Below are 14,164 nucleotides of genomic sequence, written 5' to 3'. Positions count from 1 at the left end.
GGATCACAAATTTTTTGATTTACACTCTTGGGCAAGAAAAAGACAAGAGTACTTAATTTCTCACTATCCTAAACAACTCTGGCCAACAAACTCACTTATGCAGGCACACACAGATCCACTAATTTATGTCCTAGTACTGCAACAGGTTCTCAGAATTGCAACAAAAAGAGACCTGGCAGAACATAGAGCAGCCAGGACAGGTTCTAGCAAATTCTAGTTCCAGTATGAGGTATGATGGGTGGTGCACTTTAGCTGTCAGATTTGGTTAGCAGAAACTCTCCAAAGAAAAATTCAGCCTTCTGGGGAAAACAAGGTCAGTGATTCAAGACTCAGTACATTTCTTCTTATTCAGTCCCAGCCACAGCCTTGAAATGAAGTGATAAAGACGATTTCCTTTCAGCCTCAGTGCCCACATTTCTGAAAGATGGATCTATCTAATGCAGTATCAAATACTCAGGAGAATAAATAAAACACTATGGGATTCTTAACTTCAACTATCATTAGACTGCTTCCCTCCTTCTTTTTTTTCCCCTCTAAACTGGAATGCTCTGAAACTGTGTTTACACATGCTAGTTAAGGATGCCAGGTGCTCCCCAGAGTCTCACATTCCTTGTTTTTAGAATACCCCAGCTCCTCTCAGCACAGCTTCCCCGTTTACCTTCTGTCGCTGCTGAATGTTGCTCACTGTGTCTGGCTGAAACTCCAGCTTGTCTGTCCTGCACAGTTTCCAGTATAAAATAATAACAATCAGGAGCACCACAGCAACTGGGACTGCCACCCCAACGATAATCCAGAGGTTGCTGTTCTGAGTCTCTGAAGTGGGCTCCTTCAGCCTCTCCACAGCTGTAAAGTGAAAAGGAACACATTACGTGGTTATATTTCCAACTGAGGACACTTCAAGGTTATGTATTTTTATGTTCCTGTAAATGCTAGTTAAGGAATTTATCAGAAACCAGCTGCACATCACAGGAAATGCCATACCACTGTAAGTTAAGGGATGTCATGCTCGGGAAGCATGAGGCAGGAGATCAATTGTCCTGGCCCACCTTCTGAAGAGCTTACTTAAAATACTAATGAAAATGGCTCTTCTGCCACATCATCCTGTAACCCAAAACTAAGCTGACACAGTGAAATGGGTCTAAAAAAATTACCACTAGCAAAGGTAAGATAAACTGTCCAACACTGCTGCCTGTTCCCTGCTTTAGACAGTATTACCAGCTGCCTCTTCTCTTTAACATTCTGTTATCAAAACCAATTTGAACCTCCTCCACAAGGTGTATAGTTCTGCCTTGCTGATTACTTTTTTTTCTTCTCTCTGTTTTATTGTCAGTGTGAGATCCTTTGGCCCCAAGCAGAAAACAACTGCTGGGAAGTGTAATCAAACAAGTTATTCTTGCAAAAGGTAAACTGAAATAAATGAAAAACTTTTATTTGTTAATTTTGCAGAGTGCTTAATTATGGGACTAAAAACCATAGCAATAATACATTTCTAGTCAAATTTATGTACTTTGTAAAAATGATGTTTTTAAGGTAAAAAGAGTATTTCTATTTTTTTTCTATTTATCATTTTATTAGTAATCATTCCAGTGATGAGCCTAGAACTTAAAGAACATAGAATTCTTGTGTTTTAGATATCTAACAGTTCATTTCTGGCATTATGTTTTCTGTTACAAAAAAAAATTCTTTTTTTGGTCTAGTTTCTTCCAATAGAAGCACTTAAAGATTTTTATGAATCTGTGACTCTTAGAAGAACTTTTAAATGACAGGTCAAAGATAAAAAGTTTCAACATGCACTATAAGCTATGAACACTTTATGAAGTTTGTTCAACATTTATCATTTTTGTAAAGAGAATTTATTCTTGCAATGTTTTTCACTTCTGTCTAACCAGCATTACAGTCCATTTATGGATATTGAGGAGATGTATATGAGCTATTGACCTATCTGTACACAACTGTTTTAATGAGGGACAAAATTTAGGAACATATACAGATGGTACAATTATTACTATTTTCTTTCTTTTCTTTCTGCAGAGAATTTTAAATCTCAGACACATGCTTGTTCTGTTGGCAAAATACCCTGTGGTACCATGTAACTCACACCTCCATATTGCACAGAAATGAGAAAAGGTAATTAAGCATTCATACCAATGAGGTATTTTGCAGATCATACTTGTCTCTTCCTCAGATACAATTAGGAAAGAAACTTAAAGGTAACACGGAATTTTGAGTAGGTATTCTGTCTTGCTACTAACTGAAAATGGGTTTAATTATTTATATACCAAGCCTCCTGAATGAAGTAATTATATGAGTTTACATGACCTATCCTATTTATTCTGATGGGTATCTAGTAAAAAAAATCACATTACTTTTAAATTATATTCATTTAAAGATCATATTGCTTGTATACTGCTGATGGACAAACAAGTAAAACCAAGGTCAATCATATTCCACGGAAGAAATAAATGCCCCAACTACCCTTAGTGTACATCTTTCACAGAAAAAATAATTCAGACAAAAAAGCAGTGACTGGTGTTAGAATACACTGCTAAAGGAAACACTCAAAACTAGAATACACTCAACCAAAGGAAAGACCCATTTCATACCCCTGCACTCCCCATCTCCCAACTGTGGGGTTTGTCCAAGCTCCTGGACAAGACAAACTGTAAATACTGGCCTAGCCAGGATGACATGAAAATGGCAGGAAGGTCTTCAGTCAGCACTGTGCTTTTCCAGCACAAGCACACAGTGAATGCAGTGAGGCTGGGCTTAAGGACCCTGCTGCAACCCTTAGCTCAGAGAGGCAAAACAGCACTGCACAGCTCACTGCAAGGCTGCTAAAATTCATTTCCTCAGCAGTGGCAAAGCTGCAGCACCCCAAAAACAAAGCACTGCAACAGTGGGCACCATGCAGTGCCATAACCCGCCCAGGTAAAGCCACCCCTCCAGTTTGCCTTTGCTGGCAGTGGTGTGGGTGGGACAGGGCTTGACAGTGGTGAGGATGGCACAGGGCTCTGCAGAGGTGTGGAGATGGGACAGGGCTTGGCAGAGGTGAGGATGGCAGAGGGATTGACAGTGGTGGAGATGGGACAGGGCTTGGCAGTGGTGTGGGGATGGCACAGGGCTCTGCAGAGGTGTGGGGATGGGACAGGGCTCTGCAGAGGTGTGGGGATGGGACAGGGCTCTGCAGAGGTGTGGATGGGACATGGCTTGGCAGTGGTGGGGATGGGACAGGGCTTGGCAGTGGTGTGGGGATGGCACAGGGCTCTGCAGTGGCATGGATGGGACAGGGCTTACGCTGTGCAACGCTGCCCTCGATGCGGTACCCAAGGATGATGGCAGCCCGCTGGATGTCCACTCTGTTCATCAGGTCTGAGCACTTCAGAGCACTCAGCCTCTCCCCATCTTGGTCCTCCACAAAATAGATCAGCTCCACGGGGTTGTCAACACCAACTAAGCGTGACACGTTCACAATCTGAAAAGAAATTGCAAAGCTTTTACATTTTAAGTTGTATTTATTTGGAGCTCCCATACATTTTGTCTTAAGAGTTCATACTCTCTCTCCTCTGTTGTAACTGAAAGGAAAATTTCAAGGGAAGTGATCCCTTAAAAATATATTTTATGACTAACCCTTCCTTTTCTCCCCACTACTTGAATCATAAAAATGTACACATCTGTAAGTAAGAGAACTGCTTTCACTCTAAAGACGCCAACACTGTGCCACCCTGGAAGCCTCTACTGCCTTTAGCAATGGTTGGTTAGAAGAAGTGTGACTGCACTTTTCCCTTCTCTAAATGCCTGCTCTAACTTTGATTTGTTAGTCATAACACACACACCTCTTTGCTCCAGTTTTTCTAAATGTTAAGCAGCTACACAGGTGAATATTCTGTTAGCATCAAATAAAACTGTTTGCTCTGTTTCAACTTAAGCACTTGCACAATCACCTTCATCCTGCACACAGCTCCCCTTGGCATCCACCCTTCTTCAGGAAGGAATGTATTGGACGCTGTGGGAAGGAATTCTTCCTACCTACATCTAAAGACATTAATAATCAAAAGAATGCATGCTATGAGGAAGCCCTGTAGATACTCTCTAACCATCAAACATCTACATTGCATATGAGAACCACATAACTTTGAATTCCTGTAAAATTACATCTTTTTATATAACAACTCTCCTCTGTTTAACCATTTACCATGTAATGGTGAGCTCAAACTAGAATTAGGATAAACAGTAGGAGGTATGTGATTTTTTTTTTTTTTAAAGAGTTTGAAGGGCTCTGGAAGGAATTGACATAAATAGAGCGAAGTATTTTGCTTCCTTCAGAATTATCCTTCTGCTATGAAGTACATACTTAATAAATTACAATCTCAGAAACTGCCCATAGGCCTAAAGTAAAGCAAACACATAAATGTTTGCATGTGAGGCTTACAAAAGCAAATCTTTATATTGTTTTCTTTCTTAGCTTCCAACTAAACAAATCATGTTGAAGGAAAGAAGTACAATTTCTAGCTCAACAGGAATGATGTTCTGGTTTTGAGGAACAGCAACTCAACAAGTCCTAAAAAAGAATTCCCAGTAATGGTAACAACAAGATGTATATATAAATATATGTATATTAAAAAAAAAAAAGATGGGAGAAAAACAAAACAAGAGAAAGCACAATTGTCATAAAAATCTTCTAGGACAAATCAAGTGAAAGCAAAAAGTAATGTTCAGTGTCAGCCATATTTGGTGGAAGAAACAGAATATCTACAAATAGAGCAGAAAAATGTGCAGATCTCTGAAATGCAGCAAGAGCTGCTAACAGGACCCATTAAATGATGCTGCTGCTCACCTGAACACCATTCCCTCTTCTACCAGCTAAGGGAAAACAAATCCCTGACTGAAGGTAACAAAACAGCATCAATAAATGAGGTTTCAACACACATATTTGGCAGCGGTAAAGCTAAATCTGGCTTCATTGACCTCAAATATACAATTGGTTAACAAATGTGCACAGCTTTGTATTATATATTACATTACATCTGCTTCAGGAGGGTTGCCACAGCCTGGTCTCAGTGCACAGAGCAGCAGAATGTACAGACTGGTATCTGCTCCCAGCACAGATGAAACCTTCCCAAACAGCACCTAACTCACATGGTGGGTGAGGGAGCTGAAAGGCCATGTGGGACTGAAAATCAATGAGTTCTTAGTTTTAATTTTAGGAAGCTCCTCTGTGCATAGCCAGAGAATCAGAGAAAATGAGAAAATTCTTAAACTGAGCTGTCATATATTTTACAGCCTGTGAAGAATCCAAGGAGTATAATTATGTGTGTTACCCATATCAGGTCATGGTACCAAGCTGCCTGTATGGGTTAACAAAGGAATTTCTCCACAGCTGCCTTTAGAAAAGGCAGAGGGTAAGAAGGACAAGATTTCGGTGCAAGTTGTCACAATGGAAACTGGACAAATTTTAACACAGAATTAAAAACAACAGCATTTGGCTCCCTATGCTGAGGAACAGGGATGAGTGAGAACAGTGAGAGTGGAGACAGGAATAAGTAGCTGGAGGTATTTCAGCACAGTACAGAGAACAGGAGAACAAGCACAAAAAAGTTCAGTGGAGGTACAGGCTACTGCTGATGAACTAAACTCACTATTTTAAGCTAAATTTTATCTGAAATAATTTCTTCTGAATACACAGTATTTTATGACTGCTCACACCATACAGAGAGAGAAGCTTCACAGAGAGAAGCTGCAGACAAAATTTCAAAACCATGGGGAGATGGTTATGGATTTCTATTCTGGGAAAGCTGGTGGTTAGCAGGGTAGTCTGGGAGCAAATACAAGACAGTTAGATTTGTACATAAACCCAGTACCTGTGACAATAGCAGTACCTCAATTTTCATCTAGATTTTCCTTACAGATTTTTGTAACTAGCCTCTGAGTTTGCTGGAACACAGGAAATGGCATACTGGGCCTGAACTCTTTTAAATCTGGTCATGGAATTGAGGCACACAGTCACTGTGCCTGTTTGTTACAGAGTTTCTGGATTCTAAGTTTTGTGACACATGGTTCCAAATTATACTCTTTGTGCAGCTTCAGACTGCTGTAGTCTCTGTCCTTGAGAATGATAAGAATGCAAGCAGAGACAAATAGTATTTGCCAGCCATCCAGCAAAGCAGCCTACATGTAAGGAAGCATTTAAGCATTTTACATTTACACTTTGGCAGTGAGAGATGACATAGGGAGAGAAGAGATAGAAGAATTTTAAATGCAGAAAGTTGGGGGGGGGAAGAAAAAGAAGAAAAGACTAATTCAACTCCTGTGTACATAAATGATACCATCTTTGTTGATACTAGATGTGCATTTAACCTCCACAGAGGAAAGGCTTAACTGTGTTCAGGTGTCAGTAAATTTAATTTAAAAAGTGTTTTCAAGTGAATATCATAGGTCAGTGAACAGAGTTGCCTTGGTAACAAAATCTAGTTGGTAATTTCAGGCACGGAAATACAAGTGGTGGGGAAGCTTCCAAGGCATTCTCAGAGTCCTGGGCAGCCAGTGGGATGTCCTGGTCAGCAATCCCCACAGGAGCAAGGAAGGCCTGGTGAGCTGTTTCAGGGTCTGGAAGGCATGAGCACTACTGAGAAACAAGCAGATATGCACACAGCATCTCCAGGGCTCGTGCAGGAGCATTATTTCCTTTTCTTGCCTTCCTTCATCATACTGGAAAAAAATAATTGAAAAAGATACTCTTTCTGTCTTATTAAGAGTAGGATTTTAGTGTCTGGGCAATTAATTCAAGCTGTACTGTGGTCAGCACACAGAGGTACAAGCAGGCTGTGAGCAACCTGACAGGAGGGGTCAGTTGCTGCCTGGGATGGCTGCTGGAGGGGCAAAAAGCCTCAGAGGAAAAGGTGAAGCAGCAGCAGTGCCCAAAGGCTTCACTTACAAACCTAAAAACTCACAGCAAGCCTTTATTTATAAACCTAAAAACTCACAGCAAGACAGGCTTTCCTCAGCGAGGAGAGACACACAAGCTGTCAGCAGAAAAACACGAGAACAAATTTTTGCCTTAATGAAAAGCTCAATTCAGTCATTGCATTCTCTCTCTCATAAGCTGCTACTCCTCACATACATTGCAAATAAAATGCTGCCTAACATGTTCTTTAAATCAGAACATTGCTCTTTGTTTAATTCACTAAGATCAGCTTTTCACTTTCTATTAGGTTCAAAGGACAAAGCATGTTGAAATAAAGGAAAATTTATTTTTTTCTTAGCTGCTGCTGTATTTTTAAACTACAATTAAGCCCTCTAATTTCTAAAAAAATGTAATGAGTTATTATAGTAAACTATGATATAATAAAATATATATTGTAGCTATTAAAATATAAATATAGCACAGATGTCTGCAGATGCAATGCAAGCCACAGTAAGCACATGCCTTCAAATTTGCAGCAACAGAAGATGCACATTGAAAATATGTATGACCTACTCTGTGAAATATTAATACAATGTCACACAAAAATCAGTGGAAATATCAGAAGTACAACAACCAGGTGTGAGGCTTTAGCAGGGGTTTTTGTACATAATGGTTACAGACTTTTTTTTTTTTTATCATGGAGTGCCACCTGTTAGCACAGACAGTGAAACAGGAGGGGAAAGCCTGCTATTTGGGTACCCTCCAAAGCTCTTCTTCAGACTGCCCAGGCTTAAAGCATAATTTTTCACATTCTTAGGTACTAACACATGCCTTTAGAAATGAAATCTAAACCTCAAAAGGTATCACTTCTATTTCCTGAGCACGTGAAAGGAAACTAATATGCCTGCAGTAACATTCACAAATAATTGCTTCACCTCTTGACCTGCAGTCCTGATTTTCCACAGAGCTTAGAAATGTCACATTTCAATACACTATAAATATATTTCACCTCAGGAAAAACTCCAGTCTAGAGGGTCACAAGGCAAGTGAAATGTGAGTCTAGTCTTTAATGGATATATAAACATGTTCTGTTAAAACTGTGCAACACTTTTGGTGCTGGCAGCTTTTCTTTCTTATTTTCACTGTATTATGCTCTACTATCATAGCAGTCACTGATTTGTGTGCAGGAAAATGTGAATGTAAAGCACAAGAAACATTATTAACTCTCCCAGAAGATACAAACACAGCTTATAAACTTGGCTAAGAGGAACAGAATTAACAGCAGTAAAAGGTTTATGGCAGATGCCTATGGACAAGATCCTCAGCTAAGAGGGGAACATCCTGGAAAGAAACTATCCTTCAGTCTGGAGCTCACCATCACTGCAGCTGCACACCACAGCCTCTCAGGCTGTCTCACCTGCCACACACCTGAACATCCTGCCAAGGCAGCACCAAGGAGCTGTGGCACCTGCAGGTACCTGCTGTTCTGAGCACACCCAGCACACACACTTCACCGCAAGGTTTCTCTTCAGCCTCCCTCCCTCCACATCTCCTTTGTTCAGCTCTAACCCCACCTGAAAGGGTGGGCTGGGAGCACCTGGAGAAGCCCTGTGATGGTAAGATGTGCTGACTGTAATGAATAGAACCCTCCTCTGCCCAAAGCCAGCAGTTGGCAGGCTCTTTGCACTAATTAAGTGGCATAAATGAGCAGCACTGCTGTCTGGAACATGAGCTGCAGACCTTATCTTATGTCCCAGTACATAACACAAAGTCAAAAGAAAAAAATGCTGCATTTTCACTTTCCAAAATACCACTCCTTATCTAAAAAGGATGTGCCTATAATTTTGTGCATGAAAAAATAAACTACCTGAGCTTTATTTGCAAAGTCATAAAACTGTAATCTAAACATATACATTTTATAGGCTGTGGTATCTTCACTAGCAACATAAGGAATATTTGTTTAATTTATATGCAAAAGGAGGACAAAGGCATAATGAACAAAGTGCAATAAGAGGTGCTGGGAATAGGAGATCTGAAGCAGACACCTATTAGCAGCAATTCGAAGCTGTACAAAAGAAAAATAAAATAAAATCTCTATTACTGAAACAGATGTTTCTGAGACAGGAAAGCAGAAGTAAGAATACCCCAACATCTGGAAATTTAAGTGGTAGCAAAAACCATAGGATTAAATTAAATAAAGACAATAGGTCTGAAATGCAAAAAGGGCATCTGGGAGGTAAACCAACTGTCAATGAATTAGTTGGAAATGGTAATTTTTAAGAAGATGAACCATTAAAAAAGTACTCTGGCTTTCAGATTGTTGAACTGAAAAAAAAGAACACATCAGAATTTAAAACTTTAAATTAAATAGTAAAGCCTTCTTGGACTTTATGTGAATAAATCCACCTGTGACTCTAAAACTCTCAAGCAGCACTGGAATTCAGATAACAGAAGCTGCTATGTGTGCAAAATTTGGTATGAATAATCATTTTTACCTGAAATCCAACCCTGTAACCAGGAGTACTGCGACAAATAAGAAGTTAAGGGGTAGAATGTACTACTCTACTGCTGCACCAAGCCACACATAATTCTACTTTGTATTTTTCCACCACTGCCAAAACATCTCAGAGAGCTGTGAAGTAGCTGTCCCAGAAGATAAGTGTTTTTCAGATGATCATCCTGTCTCCTTTTGCTAGGCGCCTCATGTAAGCCAAACAAGACGGAACATTTTTAAAGTAAGACGTTGGTAAAACAATTTTCACTGCTGTTTCTATGAAGCCATCAGAAGTTTTTAGTAATCAGTTATTTGCATTTGCTATGTTTAGCTTAAAAGACATATGTGGTGCCTGAAAGAAGACCCATATTTTAGGTGCAAAACACAAATATCACCAACTAGCTAAAGGTGACACATGCTTTTGAGTTATATTTCTTAACTCAAAACCTGAGCACTTTGTTAACACTCATGTTAAATAATTCAGTAATTTATTATCCTTTATTTTTCATCCTCTTAATACCTGCACAATGTTGCTGCCTGCAAAGCTGGCCCGTCTCCAGATCCTGCCTCTGAGCAAAGCCTCGTTGAACAGGTGAGCGAGCTTCCGCTCCATCTCAGCCCGGAACACTTCCTCCTGAATGCGCTGGTCAACCACACCCAGGAGAACTGCATGGCACAGAAAACAGCCCAAGAAAACAAATTCATCAGTAAAACTTCTCAGTTCCTTCTCCACAACTTCAATTACAAGCTTTGAGTCGCCCTGGGACAGCTCAGGGATAATTCGAGAGCACCTGACCTGTTCAGGTGGAGGTTACTTGCTGGAAAAAGGACACATTTGGTTAATTTGGGGGAAAAAAAAAATTCAGGCAGAGGATTTTTTTGGAACCTTAACCAGGCTAGACAGATCCAGGATAGTAAGGAAACTATTTAAATTCTAAAAATGCATAAAATCGTGAGCATCCAATGAATTTTTAAAAACTTCTAAAAGAGAAAACTTAGTCTGAATCATCTGCTTCAACTAATTGCAGTCAAAAGTGTTGAGTTCAGAAGTGATACTGAGTTGGAGCTGGGGAGGGCAAGGTTCTTGGAGAAAAAGTAGAACAGCAGCACATGAATGAAGCTGTGTATTCAAGTCAACTCCCCCAGATAAGATTAACAAGTATGCCAATCACAGCACAAAAAAATGGTTTGCAGCCTTGCTTACTTGGCAACCAGGTACCCTGGGTCACTGGGGCAGCTAATGCTGAGAGGAATCCCTGAAGGAAGAAGAAAAAAAGGGTGGACTTTTACTAGCAAGATGGCATCCAGTTAGAGAAATGTGAAGTGAATTTTTTTTCCCCAAAATAAATAATCTGGGGGGGGAATTCAGGTAGAGGATTTTTTGGAACCTTAACAGGCTAGACAGACCCAGGATAATAAGAAAACTACTTCGATTCTAAAAATGCATAAAATCATGAGTATCCAATAAATTTTTAAAAACTGCTAAAAGAGAAAACTTAGTCTAAATCATCTGCTTCAACTAATTGCAGTCAAAAGTGTTGTGTTGGAGAGGTACTAACACTTGTGTACCGAGATGGAGCTGGGGAGGGCAAGGGTTCAGAGTCCTGGAGAAAAAGTAGAACAGCAGCACATGAATGAAGCTGTGTATTCAAATGCAACTCCCCCAGACAAGATTAACAAGTATGCCAATCACAGCACAAAAAAAATGGTTTGCAGCCTTGCTTACTTGGCAACCAGGTACCCTGGGTCATTGGGGGAGCTAATGCTGAGAGGAATCCCTGAAGGAAGATGAAAAAAAGGGTGGACTTTTACTAGCAAGATGGCATCCAGTTAGAGAAATGTGGAGTGAATGGAGCAGTAGTCATTCAAATGATTCAACTGAACAATCCTCCAGGACAGCAAACCAACTCACTGCTCACTGCATCAAATAAATTCAGTTTTAATTCTCCTCCACTAAAAATACATGTATTTTTTAAAAGCTGCTTTTTCTGTGTTTGCACATTTATTCTTTTAAGTGTAGAGCTTAATAAAAAGCCACCAGTTAGATAAAATCAATTAAATATAATTTTAAATTTTTAAAATTTTAAACAAATCTATTAAAGCCACGTTTTCAATTTGAAGCTTTCACTGCAGATGTCAGAAAAAGGAAACATTTTCATGATTTCTCACCCAGATCAACAGTATCTGTCTTCTGAATTCAATCACAGACTAAGTATCTCAGAATGAAATAGCAAAACAGACAGTGACCTAAGGCTGTTATATACACCAAGCAGAAAACTGTTCTTGCCTGTGTATTGGATTTCAGTATCAATAAATTATGTTTAATAGCATGAATTGTATTCTACAACAGAGGGAGAACACTGTATATCCCAGCTTTTTATGACTACTGGGATACATGCACGTATATCGGGGTAATTTGATATTAAAAAATCTTTACATGCATAGATTCTATCATTTTCCCATGTCATGATTCATTACCCTTAAAATACAAAACACTGACTGAAAGCAATGACTCAGCCAAAGTCTACCAGCTCTTCCCAGAATCCTGCAAGAACTGAGACTACAAAAAATTCCTCTGCAGGAAAAAAAAAAAATTGCTGCAATTTGCTTTCAAAATCTTACAGGCAGAACTTTATTTAAACCCAAGGGAATGTGATTTTAGAGCTGGAAGAACCCTTTTTTTTACTGCAGGAGCTAAGGCAATTTTCAGCAGCAATGGACAATCCTAAGGCTGAGCAAGAGAGGGAGCAGGTGGAGCCAAAAAAGCCAACACAAATCTCTAAGGAAGGATGCCACTGGTTATGAGACACACGTAGGAGATTCTGCCACATCAGTGAGCATTATCTGAAATTCTAGATCTTTCTTCTCTGAAACAAACCATGTGGACATCAGAAACTGAGGTGCAATTTGGTTTCCTGCTTAAAGAGTGAAGTGGTGACTGGTGGGAAGAGACGGGGAAACCTGGAAAAAAGAGCAAGTCTATACAACAGGTGAACTAGAGGTGATAAAAGCTGCAGGAAGACAAGAGAGTATCCAGTGGGGCACCTGCACCCTAAGAACAAGTTTGGTAGGCAAAGCCTCCTCACCAATCAGGCTTAAAAGCAGCAGGTAAGACCTACAGGAGGGAGGCAACCTCAACAGCCTTTGAGCACCTAAATGTGACAGTTCAAGCACATCTGTAAATTACAGAATAAAACACTCAGAAGACTTTGGTGGGAGGGATCTTCTGTGAACGAATCAGAAGAGATCAATGAAATGTGATGAAACTTTTTATGTACTCAGAATTCATCTATTTTCTCTCTGTTTTATTCTGGGCATGTTTTGGTAGAAAGTGTCACACAAATAAAAATTTAATTTTCAATTAAAATAGATACCTAAAAATCAATGTGGCATATTGACAACATGCAGAGTAGATACTTTATGCCTGACAGTCTGAGCTGTTTCACTAAGAATAAACGGCCTTGTAGACAAAAAGTGCTTTGTGTGCATTACCAAGGAATTTCAGTAGTTAATTCTAGACCAGGGATTTATATTTCCCAGATATTTCAGGTCACTGGGCCTTTGGTTTTAGAATTTATTCAGCTCAGACATGTTATTACCTCATAAAAATGCAGCACCCCTAAGCTATTGATATTTATGCAGGCTAGTTATCCCACTACCAAAACTAATTGCACTTTTACTTACTCACAGAGACCATACATACCTGTTCTCACCCAGGAAGATTTCATCAACTGGGACACATTAAGCTTAGGATAATGAAAGGCTGAAGAAAAAAACAGAATGGAAGAAAAACATCCATAAGAACAGTTTTCTAAACAACGTACACAAAACCAGAAGCCACTACATAATTTATACTGTCAGCAAGCATCTTATTTACACAGATGCACTTCTGCTCCTGAGGCAATGCAGACACAATAGCAAGGGAAGTGCTCCCAGTGTACACTGCTGAGTTTGTCTCTAACAAAAAGAAGCTAAGTGAAACAGTCAGATTTATTACATGAAAGACTCCAAGCTGCTGCACCGAGCTCATTGCTCCCAGGAATTAAAAAGCTCACTGTCTGAGCTGTGACTCTTACTGAGCTAGCTGCAGGATCAGACTCTGCTCAAAGGGCAGTGAGGCAATTCCTGAGTGTCAGGATGAAAATAAGACCTTCTCTGAGGGAGAAACTACAAGGAAACAATAAATGTAAAGCAGAGAACTAAACATATATGATTTGTGTTCCAGACATGTGCAGTTTTTTTACAAAACCCACAAATAACACTGCTACAGACAAACCTCGTGGCTTTTCTGCTTGGCTTGGTGGCTTCAAGTTTTCCTAATTTCTCAATTTTTCAAAAAAAAAAAAAGCTCTGCTCTAGAGGGAAATCCTTGCCCCAGTAAGGAAAACAGTCTATTTCTACTGACTTCAGTATAGATAAGATTTTTCCCAAGATTTCCACTGGAGAGCAGTAAAGACATGTTGGGAAAGAAGTGAAGATGGGGGCTGGGCCAACAGTTTCCTCAAGGGAAGTCTTAAGCTTCACTATGGCAATAAGGAAATGGAATGGTCTTAACTTTCTCAAAATATTTAATCCAGATGCAGTTTGCTAAGCATTATACAAAGGTTAATTTTTAAACCATTTCATGAACAGAAAAAACACAGCACAAACAATTAAATGACCTGGCCCATGCTGGATCAATTTAGAACAAAGATGTCTACAGTTGTGGACTAGTTTGCCACTACTCCACATTTCAGGGAAGTAGAAAATTGAAGTTTTTCTAATTTAAT

General features: G+C 39.6%; 1 protein-coding gene across 5 annotated transcripts in view; it reads right to left on the bottom strand.

Annotated features, from left to right (window-relative positions):
- Positions 1 to 14,164, bottom strand: part of KIAA1549 (KIAA1549 ortholog) — a 143,003-nt gene that overhangs the window by 41,292 nt on the left and 87,547 nt on the right. For all 5 annotated transcript variants that reach the window (XM_077178283.1, XM_077178280.1, XM_077178281.1 and 2 more), the window contains exons 7-10: positions 13,099 to 13,158; positions 9,916 to 10,061; positions 3,295 to 3,472; positions 659 to 843 (exon numbers count right to left, since the gene is read on the bottom strand). In XM_077178283.1, the coding sequence (XP_077034398.1) occupies positions 659 to 843; positions 3,295 to 3,472; positions 9,916 to 10,061; positions 13,099 to 13,158 (569 nt within the window). The remainder of the gene's footprint in view (positions 1 to 658; positions 844 to 3,294; positions 3,473 to 9,915; positions 10,062 to 13,098; positions 13,159 to 14,164) is intronic.

This window comes from Agelaius phoeniceus, chromosome 5 (genome assembly GCF_051311805.1).
Source record: "Agelaius phoeniceus isolate bAgePho1 chromosome 5, bAgePho1.hap1, whole genome shotgun sequence".
In the NCBI taxonomy this organism is placed as follows: domain Eukaryota; kingdom Metazoa; phylum Chordata; class Aves; order Passeriformes; family Icteridae; genus Agelaius; species Agelaius phoeniceus.
Note: the sequence above shows the minus strand (reverse complement) of the source record. Positions and strands in the feature narration are given on the sequence as shown.